We start from the raw sequence: 20761 nt of genomic DNA, 5'->3' as shown, positions 1-20761 counted from the left end.
TACTATATTCATGATACTTTCCCAAGTTTTACTTTTGAACTCTTGATGAGAAAATTGGAAGTTAACTACTAGATGCTTGAATGTAGTTCGAGTTTTAGACACTTCAGAAAGGCTAGTCTCATATCTCTCTCGTCACAGTATTTAGCAATTTAATGTCCACGTACCTAATTCTAAATGTAAGAAGTTTAAAATGCTAACATAAATGCCGAATAATTCAATCTCCAATCCTTTTAATAATCGTGCAAGAAAGAGACGACCACTGGCATTAAAGCGATATTGGACATCACGTTCGGCCCTAGGGCAAGGCGAACGAGGCAACCGCCTTGGCACTGCGCTTTCAAGAAATCAACTCCGCAATACAGTTTTTTATTGGGGTCCCGCTCATCGCTTGCTGCCTTGCCCCACCCCACCCCATGTTGCTTTGGGTCCCGCACATCCTAGGACCGGGCCTATTGGGCATGGCTTTACTACAAGGAGGCAGGAATATCAAACGTTCCCGCAATGTTATTAAAGTAATACTGGACATCGCTTTACTATATCTGATATTGGATATCGCTTAACTGCATGCGATACTGGACATCGCTTTACTATACTCAAGCAGGAATATCAAGCGTTTCCAGTAATACTATTATGGTGCAAGGAGGCAGGAATATCAAACGTTCCCGCAATGTTATTAAAGTGATACTGGACATCGCTTTACTACATCTGATATTGGACATCGCTTAACTGCATGCGATACTGGACATGGATAAACCCAAATATTTGCGCCATGTCTTTCGCACACAATGTCATGCAAACACACACACACACACACACATACATACATACATCGACAGATTAAACAGAAATATCACATCAAACAAAATCAAGAATATTTGCACCTAATATTATTGGCAGTTTCGATATATAGCAAACACTCCTCGGGCCCCGTAAACAAACTGAACAGCATGCATAGTAAACAATTTTTCACGACATAGTACGTCTTTCTGTATTTGTTGTTTACAGTGGAAATGTGTCTCCGACAATGTCATTTGTGACCATCACTGTCATGATCAAATGTCTGTAAAACGTGTTTTCGTTTCCACTGACATACAATGATTGACATCAGTCAACGGTGAAACATGACAAGGACACGATAGGAAAGATTAAATTCAGTAGCGTAGCAACATCCGCAAATGAGAAGAATGGGGCTGCTGACGCAGTGGGGACCCTCAATTTCCTTCGAACATGCAAAATTTTATTTGGAGGTGGTCCCAGAATTAAGTTTGGCGGGGTAGGGACAGAACTTCTTGCTACGCCTGTGACTAACATATTAAATCTAATTACTGAACGGGGTCAAAAGGCAATAGTACTAATCGTTCACATAATAAAAGTACAGGTATACAAGAAACATCGCACGGTATATGTTGAGCACAATGCCCAGTTTTTATTTGCCTGTTTTTAATATTTAAAAAAATATAAGTATTACTTCCTTTGCAACCGGTTCTAGATTACTTTCCTTGCACCTTAGACCTTAGCGCAAGATAAATATCGACTGTTTGAACAGCAAACGACGACGACAACAGCAATAACAGCAATAATCTCCTTAATTTCACAATTTTTAAAATATTTCAACCGTCTAATAAAACTTAAAAATAATGAGATGCTGCATTCTGGTGTTTAAAATACAAAAGATTAAGTATTTCAAGCAGAAATACGTGCAAAAGTAGTTTTCATTAATTCGGACACACGAGTACATACGTATCTACATATGAATACCACTGGATGGATAATAAAGCCTCTAAACTTATCACAAGAAAGTAATCTCACTTTAAATATATTTAAAGATATTTTAGGTGCAGAAAATTTTAAAGTTCAAAATGTATCTGCTGTCTACAAAAGTTACCGCAACTTTTTTATGCACATAAAACCGCGGCACAACTATGTCTAAATTGGTCCCCATTTAAATGTACATTTCACTATGTGAGAGGGGACAATTAATCACCAGAAGAACGTCCAACCGTCACCGCGATGCTTCTATATTTGGTAAATTTAATGGGTGTTCTTTGTATTCAGAAAAGCCCCCGTCTAGGAAAACTTTAATTTTGCACATGACCTATGATTTATCCGATCCCCTATAGTTGGCTGACGTCGCGAAAGACATCTTGATCCAAAATGTCAAACATTCATTGTCATAGACTGGGTTTCAAATAAATTTAAATCTTTACGCACACAATCGTGTTTCCTTCAGCAAAAAAATAGGGAAGGGTGGGGAGTCAGCATAGTAATACGGTTTTAACAAATTCTTTTTTTTTAAACGACCATAAAATTTAGACAATTTTGAGTGATGATCTGATTTCATCAGACGACACAAACTCTACTAGAACTCGACGAATTTCCAGGAATAACCCTTCATTCGTTTCACAGAGTAACGCATCTATTAATTCCCGAGAAATAAATTTACACAAGATATACTTATCTGGTAAAGCTTAAAACAGCTTTTTCAAACTCCCATTATATGACATATGATGGTGTTAAACGTGATTAATACTATTCAGACGATCCCAGACTCAACAAAATGTCAAATTTAAAGGAAAACGGTTTTCATAGGTACCTTGAATGAATGAATATACTGCATAAATGGGAAGAAAAAATAAACACGCCAAAATGTTTCTGATATCAACCGAGCAGTTTTAAATATATGACCGAGGAATTTAAAGCATTAGGCTCAGTAGTCTGTGTTAATAAAAATATCGCCCAATGGAATGTCACGGTGGAGAATATTGACTTTTATATTACTGCTGTTTTCACAACTAGAGAGCTTACAAATATGGCGACATAATACGCACAGATAAAGTCGTCGATTTAGGAATTATCCTTAGCATAAGTGCTTAAAAGTAACATTAGGTAATTAGCCAACTTTCTGTACATTTTACAGTAAATAAAACTGATTTGTCGCAAACAGCTTTCCTTTATGGATTACTCCTTTTGCTCCATTTGATTCACGATTACATTTATGCATTACAAATCAACCAAGCAAGATATACGCCTGTAGAGTAAGCTCAGAACAAAGCTATATTCATGTCACATTCTAAATGGAACATTATGTGGTGCGTGTATTTCAAAAGTTATTAGAAATTTCCAAAGACAGGGCAGGGGCCCCGAGTGGCCGAGTGGTCTAAAGAGCTCACCGTTACGGATCACTGCCATCTCACCTCTGTCTGCGTGGGTTCGGCTAATGTGGTTATGTGAGAAAGCTTGCAAGTAGCTTCTCGTGGGTCGGTGGTTCTTTCCGGGGGTTTTCCAGGTTCTTTCTCCAACATTAACATTGGCAGCCATGTATAGCCTATCTTGTGCTGAAAAATGGCGTTAAACCCTACAACAACCAAAGACAGGGCAGATTTTTCTCAGTGCAAAGAATGTTGTGTGATACATTTCACATGTTGTGCATTGTTTGTATACTATATTATTGCTGTTGTTGTTTTTGTTGTTGTTGTGTAACACCATTTTTAAGCAGATTTATGACGGCCAGTATATCTGGTGGACGAATAACCCAGGGAACCACTGAGAAAAACCACCAATCCACGAACAATTGCTGGCTGGCTTTCTCAAATACCCATGTCTGTCCAGCCCGAGAGTATATTGTGATGAAGACCATATAGAAAATAAAATGTGCCTGGACTTTTGTATTTGTTATTGCTGCTGATGTTTTACCCTCCATCCTTCTCAAATATATAATGTGTATAGACGTTGTTATAAAGGTATGAGCAACGAACTTAGATTCTAGGAGTTAAAAAATTCCGTGTGTTTGTGTGTTGGATTTTTAACGTATCTTTAATACGTTTTCGGTCATATCGCTGCGATGTCAGTAGTGAACAGTTTATAGTGATGTCAAGCACTGGGACATCATGCCGCGGACATTTAGCATGATGTCCCACCCAGTCGCATTATCATGTCACCAGGCCAACGAGTCCTAATACTAACCTCTAAATACTTAGCGCCAAGCAAGGCAGCTATTAGTACCATTTTTTTAAAAGTCTTTGGTATGAAGAGGTTCGAACCCGCGACCTCCTGCATCCGAAGTGGACGCTCTATCCACTAGGCCACCAGGAGCGGTCAAAACTTCCATTAAAGCTAGGCAAAGTTAATTATTATTGCATTCAATTTCAAGCAAAATACCAATTTTCCAATGTTACAAGAGATTGTATAAATTTTGTACAGCAGAATAACACTAAAATGTTATGCTAAGAGAGCATCGTAAAAGATGTCTGCAAAATAAAGCCTCGTGTGTGTGGTACTACATCTAAGTGACAGTATTGGAATGCTAAAAATAAAATATTATTGGTCACGTTTTACAAGCCTGCAAACTACTGACCCAGTATTACTTCATACACGTAGCAGTAAGCATTACACTAATGAAATTACTGACCAAATATCCCTTGATATATGTAGCAGTTAGCGGTGCGCTCAGGAAATTACTAACCGAATATCCCCCGATATATGTAGCAGTTAGCATTACCGTCAGGAAATTACTGACCAGATATCCCTTGATATATGTGGCAGTTATCATTACACTCAGGAAATTATAGACCGAAATACCCCCTAATAAACGTAGCAGTTAGCATTATACTCAGGAAATTACTGACCAAATATCCCCTGATATATGTGGCAGTTATCATTACACTCAGGAAATTATAGACCGAATATCCCCTGATATATGTAGCTGTTAGCATTACATTTAACGTTTTGATCTTCTATTTTTCTATATCATACACTACAGAGATCTGACGACTTTCCGAGTGCTGCGTGGAGTCGACCGAATGCTCCTGATTTTATCTCCGCAGGCAAGAAAGAAACTGGTTAACATTTATTATTTACATAGCCATTCTTTGTCATGTTAACGTACAATGTATTAGGATCAAAATTCATGGTGGGTTGGTTGACATTACGGAAATAAGTTACTTATAATTATCTTGTAGAAGTGGAAATGAAGGTTGGCAAATACATTTGTGCTTGATATGCATATAAAGTTTGTGTTGTGAAGGTGTGCATATTGTTTGTGTTACCCATCTTATGCATATAAAAGTTTGTGCTATACAAATGTGAATAGTGGGTTTGTGGTATGAGTGTGTGACCCAGTCACATTATCCTGACACCAGGCCTACTAATCCTAGCATTAATCTGTTAATGTTGAGTGCCAAGAGGCGGCTGCAACTACCATTTTTATACGTATTTGGTATGACCCCACCTAGGTTCGAACCCGCGACCTCCTGCATCCGGGGCGGACTCTCTAACATCTTGGCCACCGGAACGGTCTGATTTGTGTTATGAAGGTATGCATATACAACTTGTCTATGATTAGTGTGAATTTGTATACCTTTTTTCCCACTCTTTCAATCAAGGTGAAGACAACTGTTATTTTGAAACAACCGAAGAGTGAACCATGACCAGTACGAAGAACTATGTCTTTAATTGATGACATTGCAAGGAATATTCATACTGAAGTGATTTACTGATTGATTTGTTTAACGGCACATCATCACATGAATGGCTGTCTCGTGCTGAGACAATGCGTCAGCTGTCGAATATACTCTTCAATTTTTGAAAACCATACTTAGTATGCTCATGTACAGTACTGGCAAACCTATTCAATAGGATTAATTAGTTTATGCATTGTGTATTTAAAAAAGACATTTTCCCAAAAATACCTTTACAACTAACATTCATAAACCTAGAAGCCAGCATCGAATACTTGTGTCTCTCAATCTATCTTAACACAGACTACGCTGGGATTTCTTAATGTAATATGCTACATGCATAAAAAGTAACGCGCAATCCAGGTTTTGGTGCATTTCCAATTTGCAAACAAATATGTTCAAAAGATAATAAAATCGTCGACAAAACCACAAAAGGCCCATGTCAACATAAAATAGTAGTCACTGTTATTTATGCGCGCGACATCTGGCGGATATACTTGTCGGCTGACGCATTTATGTCTGGGCGGGATTCTAACCAGCACCCTTCTGATCGATAGTCTGGTAATCTAACCATTAAGCCACCATGTCTTGGAGTGTCTAATTGTGCAGGAAATGCAGGGAAATTTCTCACTGAAAGTCATTATTGGGATGGTAGTACAGAACAAAGATTACTGCAAAGGTGGTTGTTAAGGGAAGGCAAGATATAGTGCAAGCCCGATTCGGGGTGGGGGGAGTAACCGTTGGTGGAAGAAGAGGTACGAGTACTTGCAACAGTGTTCTCGCAGCAGGACAGTTCAGGTTGCAGAATTCACATCTATGATGAGGATAGTTCATGTCTTGCTTGGCGATATCGTATACAAGGCTTTGGGATGTGGCTACAGGGAAGTATATCAATATATCATGTAGCCACAACGCTTCCCCCACCCCCACCCCTTAGTCTCCAGATCAAACACTCGAGTGAGAGGTTATGAGCAAACTGAACGGCTACACTTCCTTCTCGACGTCAACGCCATCAATCAATGTCTTTCGGAAGAAATAGCCGAAGGGAAGACACGTTTGTCAACTCTCACCAGCATATGTAAATCAAGTCGACCTCGAAGGGGGGAAAAAAAACAACCCATTTCAAATATTCAGATTAACTGCTAAGAGAGCAACATATATCCCTGGGGTTAATTCTCAAATGGTCACATTTTATATGTGCGTTAGTCATACAAGAGATTATTACTTATTTGTGCGTGAAGAGATACTTTTCAACTGGGCGCCTGGTATCTATGTGGGAGAGTTAACTGCATACTTACATTAAATGTACACATTACCCACACTGCAACACCCTATCACAATAAATAGCATCACCTGATTAATGAGCCAAGAAGTAAACTCATGTATAGAACAATATAACAGCTCTTTGTCTGAAGTGAAACAAAGTGTAATTTAGACGTATTACTTAATCAGAGTCGGAAACTGTATATACATATTTGTACCGGGTATGAGGGGTTCGGTACTTTGTCAAGGGCTAGTGAAATTTGCTGATTGTAAAGGATTTGGTCGTAGTAGAAAAGATCTATTCGATACGAACTAATAGATTACTTTGGGCGATTTAAATGAAAGCGCAGTTTGTATTGTTTTCCTGGGGGGGGGGGGGGGTAACAATGACTTTGTCGCAAGACCTTACATTTAGAAGGACGCAAGAAATATGTATCTGCATATCTCGGGAGAACCACGGCACCAACCTACGTTGTTTTATACGCATGCGTGGCGTGGAGTACAATGCAGCTGTAATTTTGTTGCTTTCTTTACTTTTGTCTTTTTGTTTGCTTTTAATCTGGCCACCTGACGACTCGGTCGAAGGATGGATGGTTGGTTGAATGGTTGGTTGGTTGGTCTATTCAAGCTCAGAACCGCCATACGACCCAAAATAAAAATACAGGATAAAATAAACAAATTTCCAATCCTATTAAAATCAACACTCTCTTTGCCATTAAGTAAATCCGATATGCACCTACACGAAGTCATATTCTCTTGAAATTTTGATCCACCAATCAAACGACAGTTTTCTTACTTCCAAAAGTGAATCTTTTTTCTCGAAATATATCGTTGTAAATGATAACTCTCCCTAACGCGGTATGCAATGAATTATCCTATAGGCTACTAACATACGTGGACAGGGGCATTCCGAAGGTCACCAAAATATGTCAGACGGATCTATATAGACAAGTAGGTTTGATTTTAATAAAATTGTAATACTTCGCATAAATAGGTTATGTACTGTTTACCTCGTAAAGTTTTGTATCCACATAAATATTTATGTCACCTCGTTAATGAAAAACATGGTATAACCAGAGATACTTTCCTGTTTCATACACTTTGTTTTGACTTCATTCCTAGTCCATTTGGTTTGGTAACTAAGTATTATATCATCCCAAAGTCAATTAAATGTGAAAACGGTTCGAAACAGGTAAAGCAAACAAAGCCACTAGAGAAAATTAAACGTTTAAAAAGGTGTCATTTAAATATTGTTAAGTTGTCTAACATTATCTGGTTTAAAAAAAATCCGATTGTCGTGTTTGGGGCGACTTTTATTTAATGTCAAGAGAACAATTACTGTTTTAAAGAAATTCAAGAGATTTTTTTTAAAAAAAAACTTTGACAAGTGTGTGGGTGTGGGTGGGTGTTAAACTTGAGTTAGTGAATGCCAACCACACACGCAGCCAATTTTTGTTTTGTGAAATATGAGAAACGAAAGGTTGGCCGTGTTAAAATAAAATCCCTTGTTTTATCTGGTCTTTGTTAAGCTCCAAACTCCTCTGAATGAGGTGTTTTATAAACTCCAACTTGTTACAGAATATGCGGTAACTAGTGGTACATGAACCCAAGCTGAACGGGGAATAGTTTTTCTCTCCTAGATACATGTAAAATACATATCTAATTCAATCGAGCGTTTCTTGGCATATACAGTAAATAAAAGTCTACATGTATTTACCTATACCATTATAGATCAGTCGAAAAGTATGTATACATGTTCTGGATATATAATAATGGGAAGGGGGTGGGGCCTTTTAACGTTTTGCAATGCATTGTTAATGATTGATTTTGGGCAGAAATGTCACCAGTCATGAGATGGATGGGGGTGATTTCATACAAAAGGTGTGACAAATGGCTAAGTCCTTTAGGCTCATTTGCGCTTTCCAGATGTTATGACGGGAACTTGTTCCTTAGTATTCGGCAAGATTTCAGAAGGTACAGATAGAAACAGAGACGTGGTATGGTTGGCAGTATTTTATAATTTAAAAATAGCATAAACAAAACTGTTGGGTTATTTCATTAAGAAAAGTGAACTGAAAGATAAGAGATAAAACATTTTCCTCTTTTTATATTGGTATTTGAGTTTATCGGACCAAGTTTGGATTATGACAGGCTCAATAGTCAACATCAAGACCCACTACGTTATGGACTAAGAAAACCGTTCTCAATAATATTAGACGACTTGCAAAACTTTTTAAAAACTTTCTATCAACAGTTGAAAGTAAAATATAGATGTCAAATGTCGTTCAATGCTTTCTGACAGATTAAATTTACCTTTATACGTTACTTTTAAATGTCAAATCTCACGGTGTTTGTAAATTTGTATTGAAATTTTAGTAATAATAAAAGTGAGCAAATCTCGTATCGTATAACCAGTGGACTATACGATCAACTACACAAATAGTCCCGCAGGTACAATGAACTTTATTGTCACGGTAAATCAAGTACGTTTTCTACCCGTTGCACTCGTTTTCAGCTCAATCCATCCCGAACAAACAAAATTTGCAAGTACTTTCATATAAGCTAGTTAGATCTACCAACCAAACATTGCTCTTTCTTTGAAAGATAATCGGCCTTTTTCTGTGTCTATCTCATGGGCCAACGATAAAAGGAAGGTAGCCAGGGTGGATAACGGTTAAGTCGAGCAACAACATTCTTAATTTTACGTTTTCTTGCCATGCCTTAATAGAAAACTTAGCAACATCTAACAAAAGGGAAGTCTACTATTTCCTCTCGCCCTGACACCGGCTATTGAACCGAGACAATCTCTCAATACACCGGTCTAAATTACCTCCGTTTAGCCCTCGGAATGTGAAAATCGTCCATCTAAAACCAACATATCCAACTTTTCTAAAGCCTGACACGCAATATCTTTAAACGGGTAATGATTCCAAGTAGGGTAGCTTTGGAAAACTATTATTCCTCAAACATGAGAGTTTACCTTTCAGGCAGCAGTTCTAGTGTTGGTGTCGAAATTTTGATTTCAACTTTTGTCTTCAGTCTTATCTCTCGCCATCTATTTGTCTCGTGTTTGGTATCAATTACCAGTATCCATTGTTTTACTTTCTTCAATTGCCAGATTTACCTACAAGACAAACTTTTAAAATGCTCTGGTCCTCAAAACACGTAAAGGTCTATTGTCATTTTCTTTCAGTTGTTTGGAGTTTTTGTTAATTAGGTGCAAAGTCATAACTACCCATTCGGTTCTTCTTTGTCACAATTCAAACCATTAACGATAATTTTACCCAGGCAGCTACAGTACTGATAATCAACTCTTTTCTTTAAAACACCCTTTATACTCTTAAACAGTATTGAAACAAAGAGACAGCTCTTTTGCAATATTATGAACCACATACATACAATTCTCATAAGGGAATCAAAATGGTCTTGCATGGATCCCCAAAAGTAACTCAAGACGTAACCGATATCGAAATCGGGTTACAATTGGGGCTGGGAACAGTACCTTCAGACAGAGTTGTGATGAAGTTGAGGTGGGAGGTGTGTGAAGCTTGGGTGGAGGTAGGCATCAATAGGTTTACATTCCAAGATGACGTAACAGGTAAAATTTAACTAAAAAAATCAGCCTAGTTTCAACGATTTTACAATAAACTGAGTTTCCACTCGACAATTTACATGCTGTATATCTTTGTACATACAGAAATAAAAGGGCAAATTAGAATAAACGACGAAAACAATGATGATGATGATTGGGATTTGGGGTGAAGCTGTGACACACTCGGCGAGTAAAACCGTAATCTGTCGATTCCAACTCTGCACATAGGTATAAAAAGGCAATATTTACCTGATTCCAAAGAATTCTTCATTGCTGAATCATTGGAAAACGCACAATACCATACAAAACTGCATATGCCACACTTCATTTCATTCGCAAAATATTACTATAAACACTGAGGCAAAAGGATACAATCCAACATAGCTTTAATGTTAACTCCAGAGTCTGTTTTATAGAATTTCTTGAACTCCTTCCTGAGATCATGGTACTTGTAAAAGTAACTTGGCAAGGAAATGTTTTTATTGCTGGCTTCTGGGTGAAGACATTGTCGAAGGTGGTTAGGTCCATCTGTGACAAAACAGAATGATTTCCCTCCATGATCGGGGTGGACTCCCTTTGCTTGTAAAAACCTGTCAAACTGAAATTTGAAATATATATATATATATATATATATATATATATATATATATATATATATATATATATATATATATAACTAAAACATGCTTCTGCTAAGAGTATATTTATGAAAAGGCATGAGAGGTGATCTTTGCATGTTGGATGAAAATTTTGTACGTGATATGACTGATATCTACGCGCTTTATTTCTTATTATACTGCCTTTCCTGTCACCGAAAACTGTATAATCTTCTAAAATTATCTTACATAATCGGTGAACATTCATAGAATTTTTCATACGCATCATTGAAGGATGGGAAAATTCGGCCTAGTTCAGATCCCATGAGTGGAATTTTTCTATCCATCATTGATGCATAATGAAGGATATATTTTTCACATTCAGTAAAATGAAAACGAGGGACAAATTTTATATTACGTAATGTGAATACTGAAGAAACTTTAAAGCAACGTCAATGGCAAGACACAATGTTCGAACTGTGTACCAAAAATGGATGGTACAGTTACTATGAATGTCAACTAATCCCAAAAACTTCCTCGCAGGTTCCACTTATTAAAGGAGACCGAGGCAAAATTTTGATATGGTACTCGATCCAACTTTGCTCAAGATTCGATTTTCATCTCAATCATTATAATAAGATGATTTTTTAAAATTAAAATAGGAATTACAAAAACCTTTAATTCAACTCGAAACCAGACTACATAATATGCACGTGCAGCTAGGTCGATCAATTTAAGATGTCATGTTTGCGGTAGACTGTCTTTAAATGTCGTAATGTTTGTAAGAAACGGAATTAAAACGCTGAAGGTTTTAGGATGTAGTATGTTGCAAACAATGTGTATCTTAGTTACCATATTTAAAACTTCTCAAAAGATGACGAGATTCGCGAGAGTTTTTGACGGTTTAGATGCAATGTCATCGCAGTGAAATGTCATGTTGTGAAATACAACCTTCACTGGAAAACACGATCATATGCGTGTAGGAATGCGAGAAAAATATATTGTCTGGTCCCATACGTCTAACTAAAACTGAAATCAACAAGAAACAGGAAAGCAGATAATGTCAAACGATACGGCATATATGAGCCCGAGGACCTATTGCATAAGGCAATCATAAAACCTTGCTTTTGAATATACATTACTCGACCTATTGCATAAGGCAATCATAAAACCATTGCTTTTTGACTATACACTATTCGACCTAATGCATAAGGCAATCGTAAAACCATTGCTTTTTGACTATACACTACTCGACCTGTTACACAAGGCAATAGTAAAACCATTGCTTTTTGACTATACACTATTCGACCTGTTGCATAAGGCAATCATAAAACCATTGCTTTTGACTACACACTGCTCGACCTGTTGCATAAGGCAATTACAAAGCCATTGCTTTTTGACTATACACTACTCGCTTTGTGGCTATATGCTTCTATTTCAGTCTCTGGCTGTAATAGAGTTGGCGTTTCATCAGGAAAGATTTTCAGCGTTTCATCAGGAAAGAATTTCAATGAAAAGTTTTACTTCATTCGTCCTGAAGACCGTCCACCCTACGTTATCAGTGGTGTGTTCAGAACATTCTTTTTTTCAATACTTTAAAATGAACCAGAAAAATATTAGCATCTTCTTGTTCATAAGCAATGCGAATGCCAGGATATTTAACTAAACCTACTTACATTGGCGGGACTCGAATCTTTATCAGATTGTCCCACACTTACCCCGTAGTACATCTGATCACATTATTAGGTTTCCAGTGATATACATTTTCTGATATATGTGTGTATCTGCCGGTGTCTGCATGTGCGTTAGATGGGTTTAAAGCCACATCAGCACAATACACTATCGTGTAGTGAGCAAACGCCTGTTAGCAACAATGGCAAAATCCGTACCAACTTTCCAAAGAAGATCAACCCGTCCAACCAAAGGTAAATATCTACCCTCAGAAAAGAGACATGGTAAAGATGTTGTAAAGAAGATAAACCAAAATCGAAGGCAAAAAGGTAAAACAACCGGGGGAAGGGAATAAAAAAGTAATCTTTTAAAAATTCCAAGATCTTCTCAGCCGGAACACTATTCCAGTATGCACCCCACAACAAAAAAGAGTCGCCTCTATGCTAAGAGTGGAACACCATGACAGTATGTACCCCATCACAAAAAAGTCACTTCTATGCTAAAGAGTGGAACACCATGACAGTATGTACCCCATAACAAAAAGGTCTCCTCTATGCTAAAGAGTGGAACACCATGACAGTATGTACCCTATAACAAACAAGTCGCCTCTATGCTAAAGAGTGGAACACCATGACAGTATGTACCCCATAACAAAAAAGTCGCCTCTGTGCTAAAGAGCTGAACACCATGACAGTATGTACCCCATAACAAACAAGTTACTATGCAGCCTATTCTACATCCATAAACACAGAGAGGAACTGATCTGCAGGAAATGTTTACAGTGTGGCGGACCAAAAACAACCATCCATAAATCATCACTACACACAACGCACAACTTATGACTTGGTCAAGTTCGTTTAAATTAAACTGATTTGTAAGAAAAGACCGTTACTACTGATGGACTTATGGACTACTGACTTGTGGTTATAACCTTTAAACTTTGGCGAGGGAATAATTATATTCCAATTAGGCTTTTCACAAAAGTATTTTAAAAGGACAGTATATGGTATTTTTGACAGCGTATGTATGTATGTATGTACGTATGTATGTATGTATGTCATACAAAAAGTTAGCCAAGTATGAACTAATGTTTAAAAGAAAAACTGGCCGAGTCTTTAAGACCTGTAAAAAGGAATTGTTTTGCTTTTTCCAAATATCGTACTTTGTCTTTCTATATTTTGTAGCTTAATGCGTGTTGTAATGCCACAGGGTACTAATATTTTATCAAGTTCTAAACTGCTCTGAGCCTTTCATCCTTTGACCCTGTGCTCTCATCTAAACAAGCCGCTTTTAAATGCCTTTAGGGACAAAGATATTATCGCAATTCACTTCGCTTGACGTATTCAGTCCAGATTGTATCACTGCCTGCCTTCAGAGCAGGAAAATAAATAAACAGAACAAAAAGTCTCCTTTCTGTTGTTCTCAATCCTGCTCACAAGACTTTTTAAGAATATTCTGTACATGTACACAGAACAGTTTTCTTTCTCATTTTTAACCTAATTAACCGCCCGTATCAAGAAATAGATCATACCGTAACATTTACGGGAGCTATTTGTTCATTTCGTCAGGCACTACAGTCTGTGTGAATTTTGATACAAAAATTAGATATAATGGCGTTGACCTTGATACCTAACTAGGCGTGCTAGAGTAAAAGCCACAGAGAACAAATCTGATGAGTGTGCCTCAACAGGCGTACTGAAGTTAAGTCCCAAAGAGTGCAAGTCTGATGATTGGGTCTAAATGGACGTGTCAGAGTAAAGGCCCCCATATAACAAGTTTGGTGTTTGGGCTTAAACAGACGTGCCTGAGTAAAAGCCCAAAGAGAACAAGTCTGGTGACTGGGCCTAAATAGACCTACCAGAGTAAATGCTGAAAGAGAACATGTCTGGTAATTGGGCCTAAATAGACGTGACATAGTAAATGCTGAAAGAGAAAATGTCTGGTAATTGGGCCTAAATAGACGTGACATAGTAAATGCTGAAAGAGAACATGTCTGGTAATTGGGCCTAAATAGACGTGACATAGTAAATGCTGAAAGAGAACATGTCTGGTAATTGGGCCTAAATAGACGTGACATAGTAAATGCTGAAAGAGAACATGTCTGGTAATTGGGCCTAAATAGACGTGACATAGGAAATACCCTCAGAGTAAAGGTCTGATTGGGAATAAACAGACGTCGCAGAGTAAGGGCCCTTATAGAACAAGTCAGGTAAATGGGCCCAAGTAGACGTGCCAGAGTTAACGCCAAAAGAGGACAAGTCTGGTGATTGGGCCTAAATATATGTGCCAGAGGAAAGACCCTCACAGAAAAAGTCTGTCGAATTGCAGCTTGTTATTTTATCAATTTCAAAATGATGAAAAATAATAATGCCAGGGTTGAGTAAATAAAATACTTTTTAAACTTGCACGTCGCGTTTTCATAGTATGTGACCAAAACGGAAGGAAGTAGTAACTTGCCTTCTTTGCGTAAGAATGGAAGTCAGTGTTATCTTCTCATTTTCATTATGCAGCATGTCATGCCATTTACTGTTGGGAGCCTGCTTACGAGTTAAAGGATGCTAGACTGTACATATGGATCTTAATAACAGTCACCAAGATATTAGAAGTATATATAAAACATACGAGTATGTTTAACATTAAATCAATGGGTAGTATACATACGAGTACCATTCTATCAATGGGTAATACGTAAAACTCAAAAATCCTCCACGTTTTACAAAAGATTATATTGCATATCCTTCTGCTGGGATGATTTTGTTTTCCATTTATCCGCCAGAATTTTTAAACGGATGGGTTCCAGGTAAATGGCAAAATTATTCGTCTAATATGGTTTATTCGGAACTGGTTTGGAGACCAGATTAAGTGACAGCTGGACGTTTCTAGTTGTATATACTAGTATTACAACAGAAGCCGATTTGGCAATCGTAGGTCAGACTGGGAGAATCTCTGGGAAGCACCGGGTGTTGAAGTAATGCCTGGCGATAACACAGCACATGGGATAGCTAGAAGGGACCCCTTATCATGTGGTGTGAACAAAGTGAAAATGGCATGCTGCTTATCTCTGTTCTACCATGTCCCTTGCTTATATAAAATACCAGTTAACACAACTATGATTAACCAAATTCTATAAGCAGTGTATCGAGTTTACTGAATGATGCAAAGACAACAACTAAATAAAGGAATAAATAAGTGTTGTTGGCTGGTTTAATATCAGTGTAGAAAATGTTATTTCAATGCCGTGATTTAATGTCCGTGTAGAAAATGGTATTTGAAGACCTATGTGTGATTGCCATTTTAAACATGTCACGCCTACACAAGTATCCATGAGAAACAGTCGACTAACCTATTCAGCATTGCTATCCGTTGGGACTATAAAAAGACAGTATGGAGAGAGAGAGAGAGAGAGAGAGAGAGAGAGAGTCTTCAACGTCTCTGGTTCTTGTTGTGAATACACTATAAAAGAATGCTAATAGACCGGAAGCACTATACTATGATTGATACTTCTTGTAAATCAACTGTAAATACACTTTGTGGGTCATAAGCAAACAATTGGGTTTATATTCGAAGTGTATACCGCAGAACGGCACCCATCTCTGAACTGTTTGTCCAGCTATTGCCACCATTCAATTGGGATTGTTCACGCGAGTGTTCGATATCATTTAGATCAATACTCGCTGTAATCAACAGGTGAGCTGATGATATTCAACAGGTAACACGTTGACAGTGCAGTGTATCAATACACATTGGCGGTTCGCTTTGAACTTAATTTAACACAGGTATGCATTGGGCGTCAACAACCATTCATGAACAGCAGTTATTATATCCAACTTTAGTTCACATTTCAGAAGTGCAGATTTTAAGATTTTTAACTGATTCTCTGATAAAATTTCTTAATCGAAAAATATGATTTAGTTATACATCAAAGTAAACATTTATCCTCCATATCGTCGCTTCCCAGCGATGACTAAAAATTAGTTTAAGGCCATAGTATATCATACTTCTACAATGTAGTCGATTTTCATTCATTACTTTAAAATTTTAAAGAACTTGAAACGAGCTTTCTTATCAATCGTAATACCTTCAACACACGGTACTCCAGCCAAACACACAAACATAAATTACCGTAAAAACTGAGTCATTTAAGCGTCATATAATGTTTCAATTATAATGGACACATTTTTGCCGTTTTATTCTTCTTTAAATTATTCTCTTCATGATCCATTGTGGATATATATATATATATATATATATATATATATATATATATATATATATATATATATATATATATATAACCATAATCAACAGCATATTTCAACTCAAGTTTCTATTACATAAAGCACTGTGAAGCTTTAAGATCACTTAAGGTATTTTTTGTACAAGTCTCTTGTTGCAGCATCTACCCCCCCCCCCCCCGTTTTCTGTCCATAAACAGCATTTCGTAAGTGTGAAAACGTGTGATCCAATAAGTGAAGCATTCTGATTGTTGCACAAAGAAGAAATTTATTAATAATTAGAGACGAAAAGATCTCAGCTTTCAAAGCTAAGTGGTACAGTACAATTAAACGGTTTGATGTGAAAATAATTCAGTATATAATTAAATGTACTTACTTCGTCTAGAACGTGTTCCAAGGGTTGCGAATTCTTTATTGCATCTTCTTGCAGACCCGTTTCTATTTTACAGTCATCAGTGAGTACTGTCTCGGATAGTTCATTAGGAACTGGTTTCACGTAATGTTGCTGAACGGCTACAACCTGAAAGTGGGCAATAGGCACTTCAGCGTACATGTATACACATTTACCTGGGTTAGGTGTTCTCCAGATTTACTTTTCCGGTATTGAGAAGTTACAGATTCTTTGTCAAATTTACGTGCCGATACTTCTGAATCTGTCAATAAACGTTATTATTAAATAGTGAGTTGCGCGCAATGTGCGAAAAGTTGACATTATACCCACCGAAGTCACGATTTAGTCGAGAGGTTTCAACTGCACTCGTGTATAGTTGGCTCAATTTTTTTTCCGCGAAACTGACAACCTAGGATCCAGGTAAAAACCGGGTAAATAAGGGTGACTTACCTTGTTATTGGGAATGTCAAATAGTAAATATACAAATAGTACAATCTGTTCTTCGTCCACTCCTAAGTCTTCTCCGTTCTTTCCTGCCGAGGCACAGAATAGCACCACTTTGTAAGTAGCGGCCATTCTGAGCTGTGTCTCCCGACGTTTGAATCTGTCACCTGAACTTGTGTAAATGTCGAGGGAATGTTGTGTTATTCATCTAAACCATGTGGCACATACTAGAGGCTTTTGTGGGCGATACATTCCTATTGGCCCGTCACCGAAACGTGGCAGTGAATACAGGGGCTCGAAAAGGGAGTAATTAAGTCACAGCTGAGTTGGCTCAGGTAATTACAGGTGCTCATACTTCTCAAACTTTGAGAAAGTCTGTTCCATAATTGAAAGTACGTACTTCTTTGGCTATATAGCCTATGTGATAACTTTTGTAATCTGAATAAATGGTTGATTATGGTACTTATAAAGAACACTTATCTTTGCTTATCATACCTTGGCCAGGTAAAAATATTTTGGTAACCTTGCTGATAAATAGCACTCGAAATGCGCACGCATATCCCTGGCCTGGAGGGAAATTTGCAGCAAGCTGTTGCTAAGTTCACAGGCTGTGCACAGTTCTCTTCTCTCGACAACATGTGTATTGCTTTTTAAACAATAAACTTTTATCAAGCTGACACCAGTTGGAATAAAGCGTGAAGATATTATTTTACCAGTTTGCCGACTGCTGCAAAGTAAACCTTGGAAAAAGAGAGGCACACTGTTTTTGATTGTAGTCGTCACGTTGCTGAACTTTTCTTTTTTTTTATACAAATTCTTTAATGATGATTATTATGTTTTACATTGAGATAAATATCTCCTCCGATATGTTAGTTGAAATAGGATGTCATTAAATTTTAGTGAAATGTAGCCAGTGACAGATTTTACTGGCATAGCAATATTATAACCGTTCATGTATATGCCTGATATGACGTACCATTTATTTAATTTACAGACAAATATTGACAGCTTGGTCCGCTTATGTTCACAAAAGGTCAACACATATAATGCTACAGAAACGTTATTCTTTAAATGTGTACTTCCTCAAAAATTTCTTATGTTATTGATATTTGTTTTCCTCGGATTCAAGCCTGCTCACTTATCAAAATTGTAAAGTTTAAGTATGAAAAATATTGCATTAATTGTTTGGTTTTTTTCATAAAAAAATTTTTCAGTGTAAATTTATCACAATTTAATCTGTCCAAAATATTTTTAAACTGCTAAATATTCAGACGCTTATGTATGAAAAATGTTGCATTCATTATCGAAACTTGTAATTCCACAGAATTTCAATATTTTTTTCTAGATTTTTATTAATTGTTTGTCCTTTAATTTGGACGTTCGTTGTGAAAAGTAAATTTTGTAAAGTTGAACGGAACATCCGATGAAAGAGAATATGAACTGAAAACTTGTGAAAAAGGACGCACTGGTTGGTTCAGGTGCACGTGACCTTAATTTTTACATTTGTTTTGTACAAGTTGTCTCATTGCATGACGTACTGGATAACATATTCAAAGATATTCCTCACTCCAATTGAATAAAATGTATATTACTTAGACTTGACATTCTTCACACCGACTGCCTAATATAAATATCAATTAGAATAGTTATTCCTCATTCCGATTTTATATGAATATCACTAACCCTAACCCTACTTAGACTTGATATTCCTCACTCCAGTTGTATAAAATGAATATCACTTAGACTTGATATTCCTCACTCCGATTGAATAAAATAAAAATCACTTGAAACTGATATTCCTCACTCCGGTTGTATAAAATGAATATAACTTAGAACTGATATTCCTCGTTCCGGTTGTCTAAAATGAGTATCATCTCGACATGATATTACTTAATTCGATTTACTTTAAGCCTGTCGGCAATATTAATATCACTGACTTGAAATTCCTCACTCCGGTTGTATAATAGGAATATCATTTAGACTTGATGTTCCTCGCTCCGATTATCTAATACGAATATCACTTAGACTTAAACGTAAGCATTCTTAACTTCCTTTTGCAGCTGTCTCGATCCAAAGGTTTACACGAGGAGAGTGTTCAACCGCAACCAATTAGCAATAATTTATCATAACGATGCAAGTAAAATTGAACATTTATGTTATTATTTATCACATTTTTGAATGCTGATCGCATCAATATTTCTTGATTCTCTTTCTATCAACTAAAAAATGTGGCAAAATCGGAGATGAAGATTTACTACTCTCAGAAGCTCAAAATCAGTACAACTAAACGGGAGTCTGATTTATCTGCAATAAAAGGACACAAGGAAATTACCTCTGAAATGTCAAACCGACATCCTGTACTGTAATAATTATCATAAATGATAGATTTACTTTAATTGTACCACGTGATAAAACTGGGAAGGGGATTGTTAATATCGGGTCACCTAGTGTTACTTTCGAGCTTTTTTAAAACCTAATCTGTGAAATTTTTCAAACAAAAGGATGAAAATGGGATATCCTTGACGAATACCATCAACTGTCAGAAGACAACTTAATTGTCTAACACGGAGTAGCTTTGGTGGAAAAACCAGCTGTGTGACGAATGTCTACAACATTATTTCTGGGGAGAAATTGTCGACAGTTTAGAATAATTGGTACTGTAATGCTTCTAAAGGTTTAATACCTCCGTGAAACATCTTAGACTGACAAGAATGAACTCTTTGTAAATTCATTAAATGACCACTGTAAACAAAAATTATCATGGATCTGAACTGAAGAAGTGAAAGTTATGTAATAAGTGTAAAGTCCCACATCCTCTACGGCCCCCTCCAATGCTATAAAGGTTACGTAATACTTGTTATGTCCCACAACCTCTATGGCCTCTTCCACTGTTACAGACAATAAACACGTTTTATTCAGCGACAGTTTGCACTGACACGTTAAGAAAATCAGGAACAAGGAATTTTCCCTGAAATAATAAACAACAATAATACGTATTTGTTGCTCTTGAATTTGAAAGTTTTTTTCTTCTTTTTATTGTTTACAGGAAATTTTGATATAAATGAAGACTACAAAACAATATATTGGAATGCATCAGAGACGCAGAGCAACAT

General features: G+C 36.9%; 1 protein-coding gene across 2 annotated transcripts in view; it reads right to left on the bottom strand.

Annotated features, from left to right (window-relative positions):
* Positions 1-19909, bottom strand: part of LOC149782640 (RNA-binding protein fusilli-like) — a 52450-nt gene extending 32541 nt beyond the window's left edge. For both annotated transcript variants that reach the window (XM_089934135.1, XM_089934136.1), the window contains exons 1-3: positions 17655-19909; positions 17190-17333; positions 10684-10909 (exon numbers count right to left, since the gene is read on the bottom strand). In XM_089934135.1, the coding sequence (XP_089790261.1) occupies positions 10684-10909; positions 17190-17333; positions 17655-17780 (496 nt within the window). In that variant the 5' untranslated portion in view covers positions 17781-19909. The remainder of the gene's footprint in view (positions 1-10683; positions 10910-17189; positions 17334-17654) is intronic.
* Between the last annotated feature and the right edge of the window lie 852 nt (positions 19910-20761).

The sequence above is a fragment of the Sinohyriopsis cumingii genome, chromosome 15, assembly GCF_028554795.1.
Source record: "Sinohyriopsis cumingii isolate HCF-2022 chromosome 15, ASM2855479v2, whole genome shotgun sequence".
Taxonomy (NCBI): Eukaryota; Metazoa; Mollusca; class Bivalvia; order Unionida; family Unionidae; genus Sinohyriopsis; species Sinohyriopsis cumingii.
This window is presented reverse-complemented; position numbering and strand designations above follow the sequence as displayed.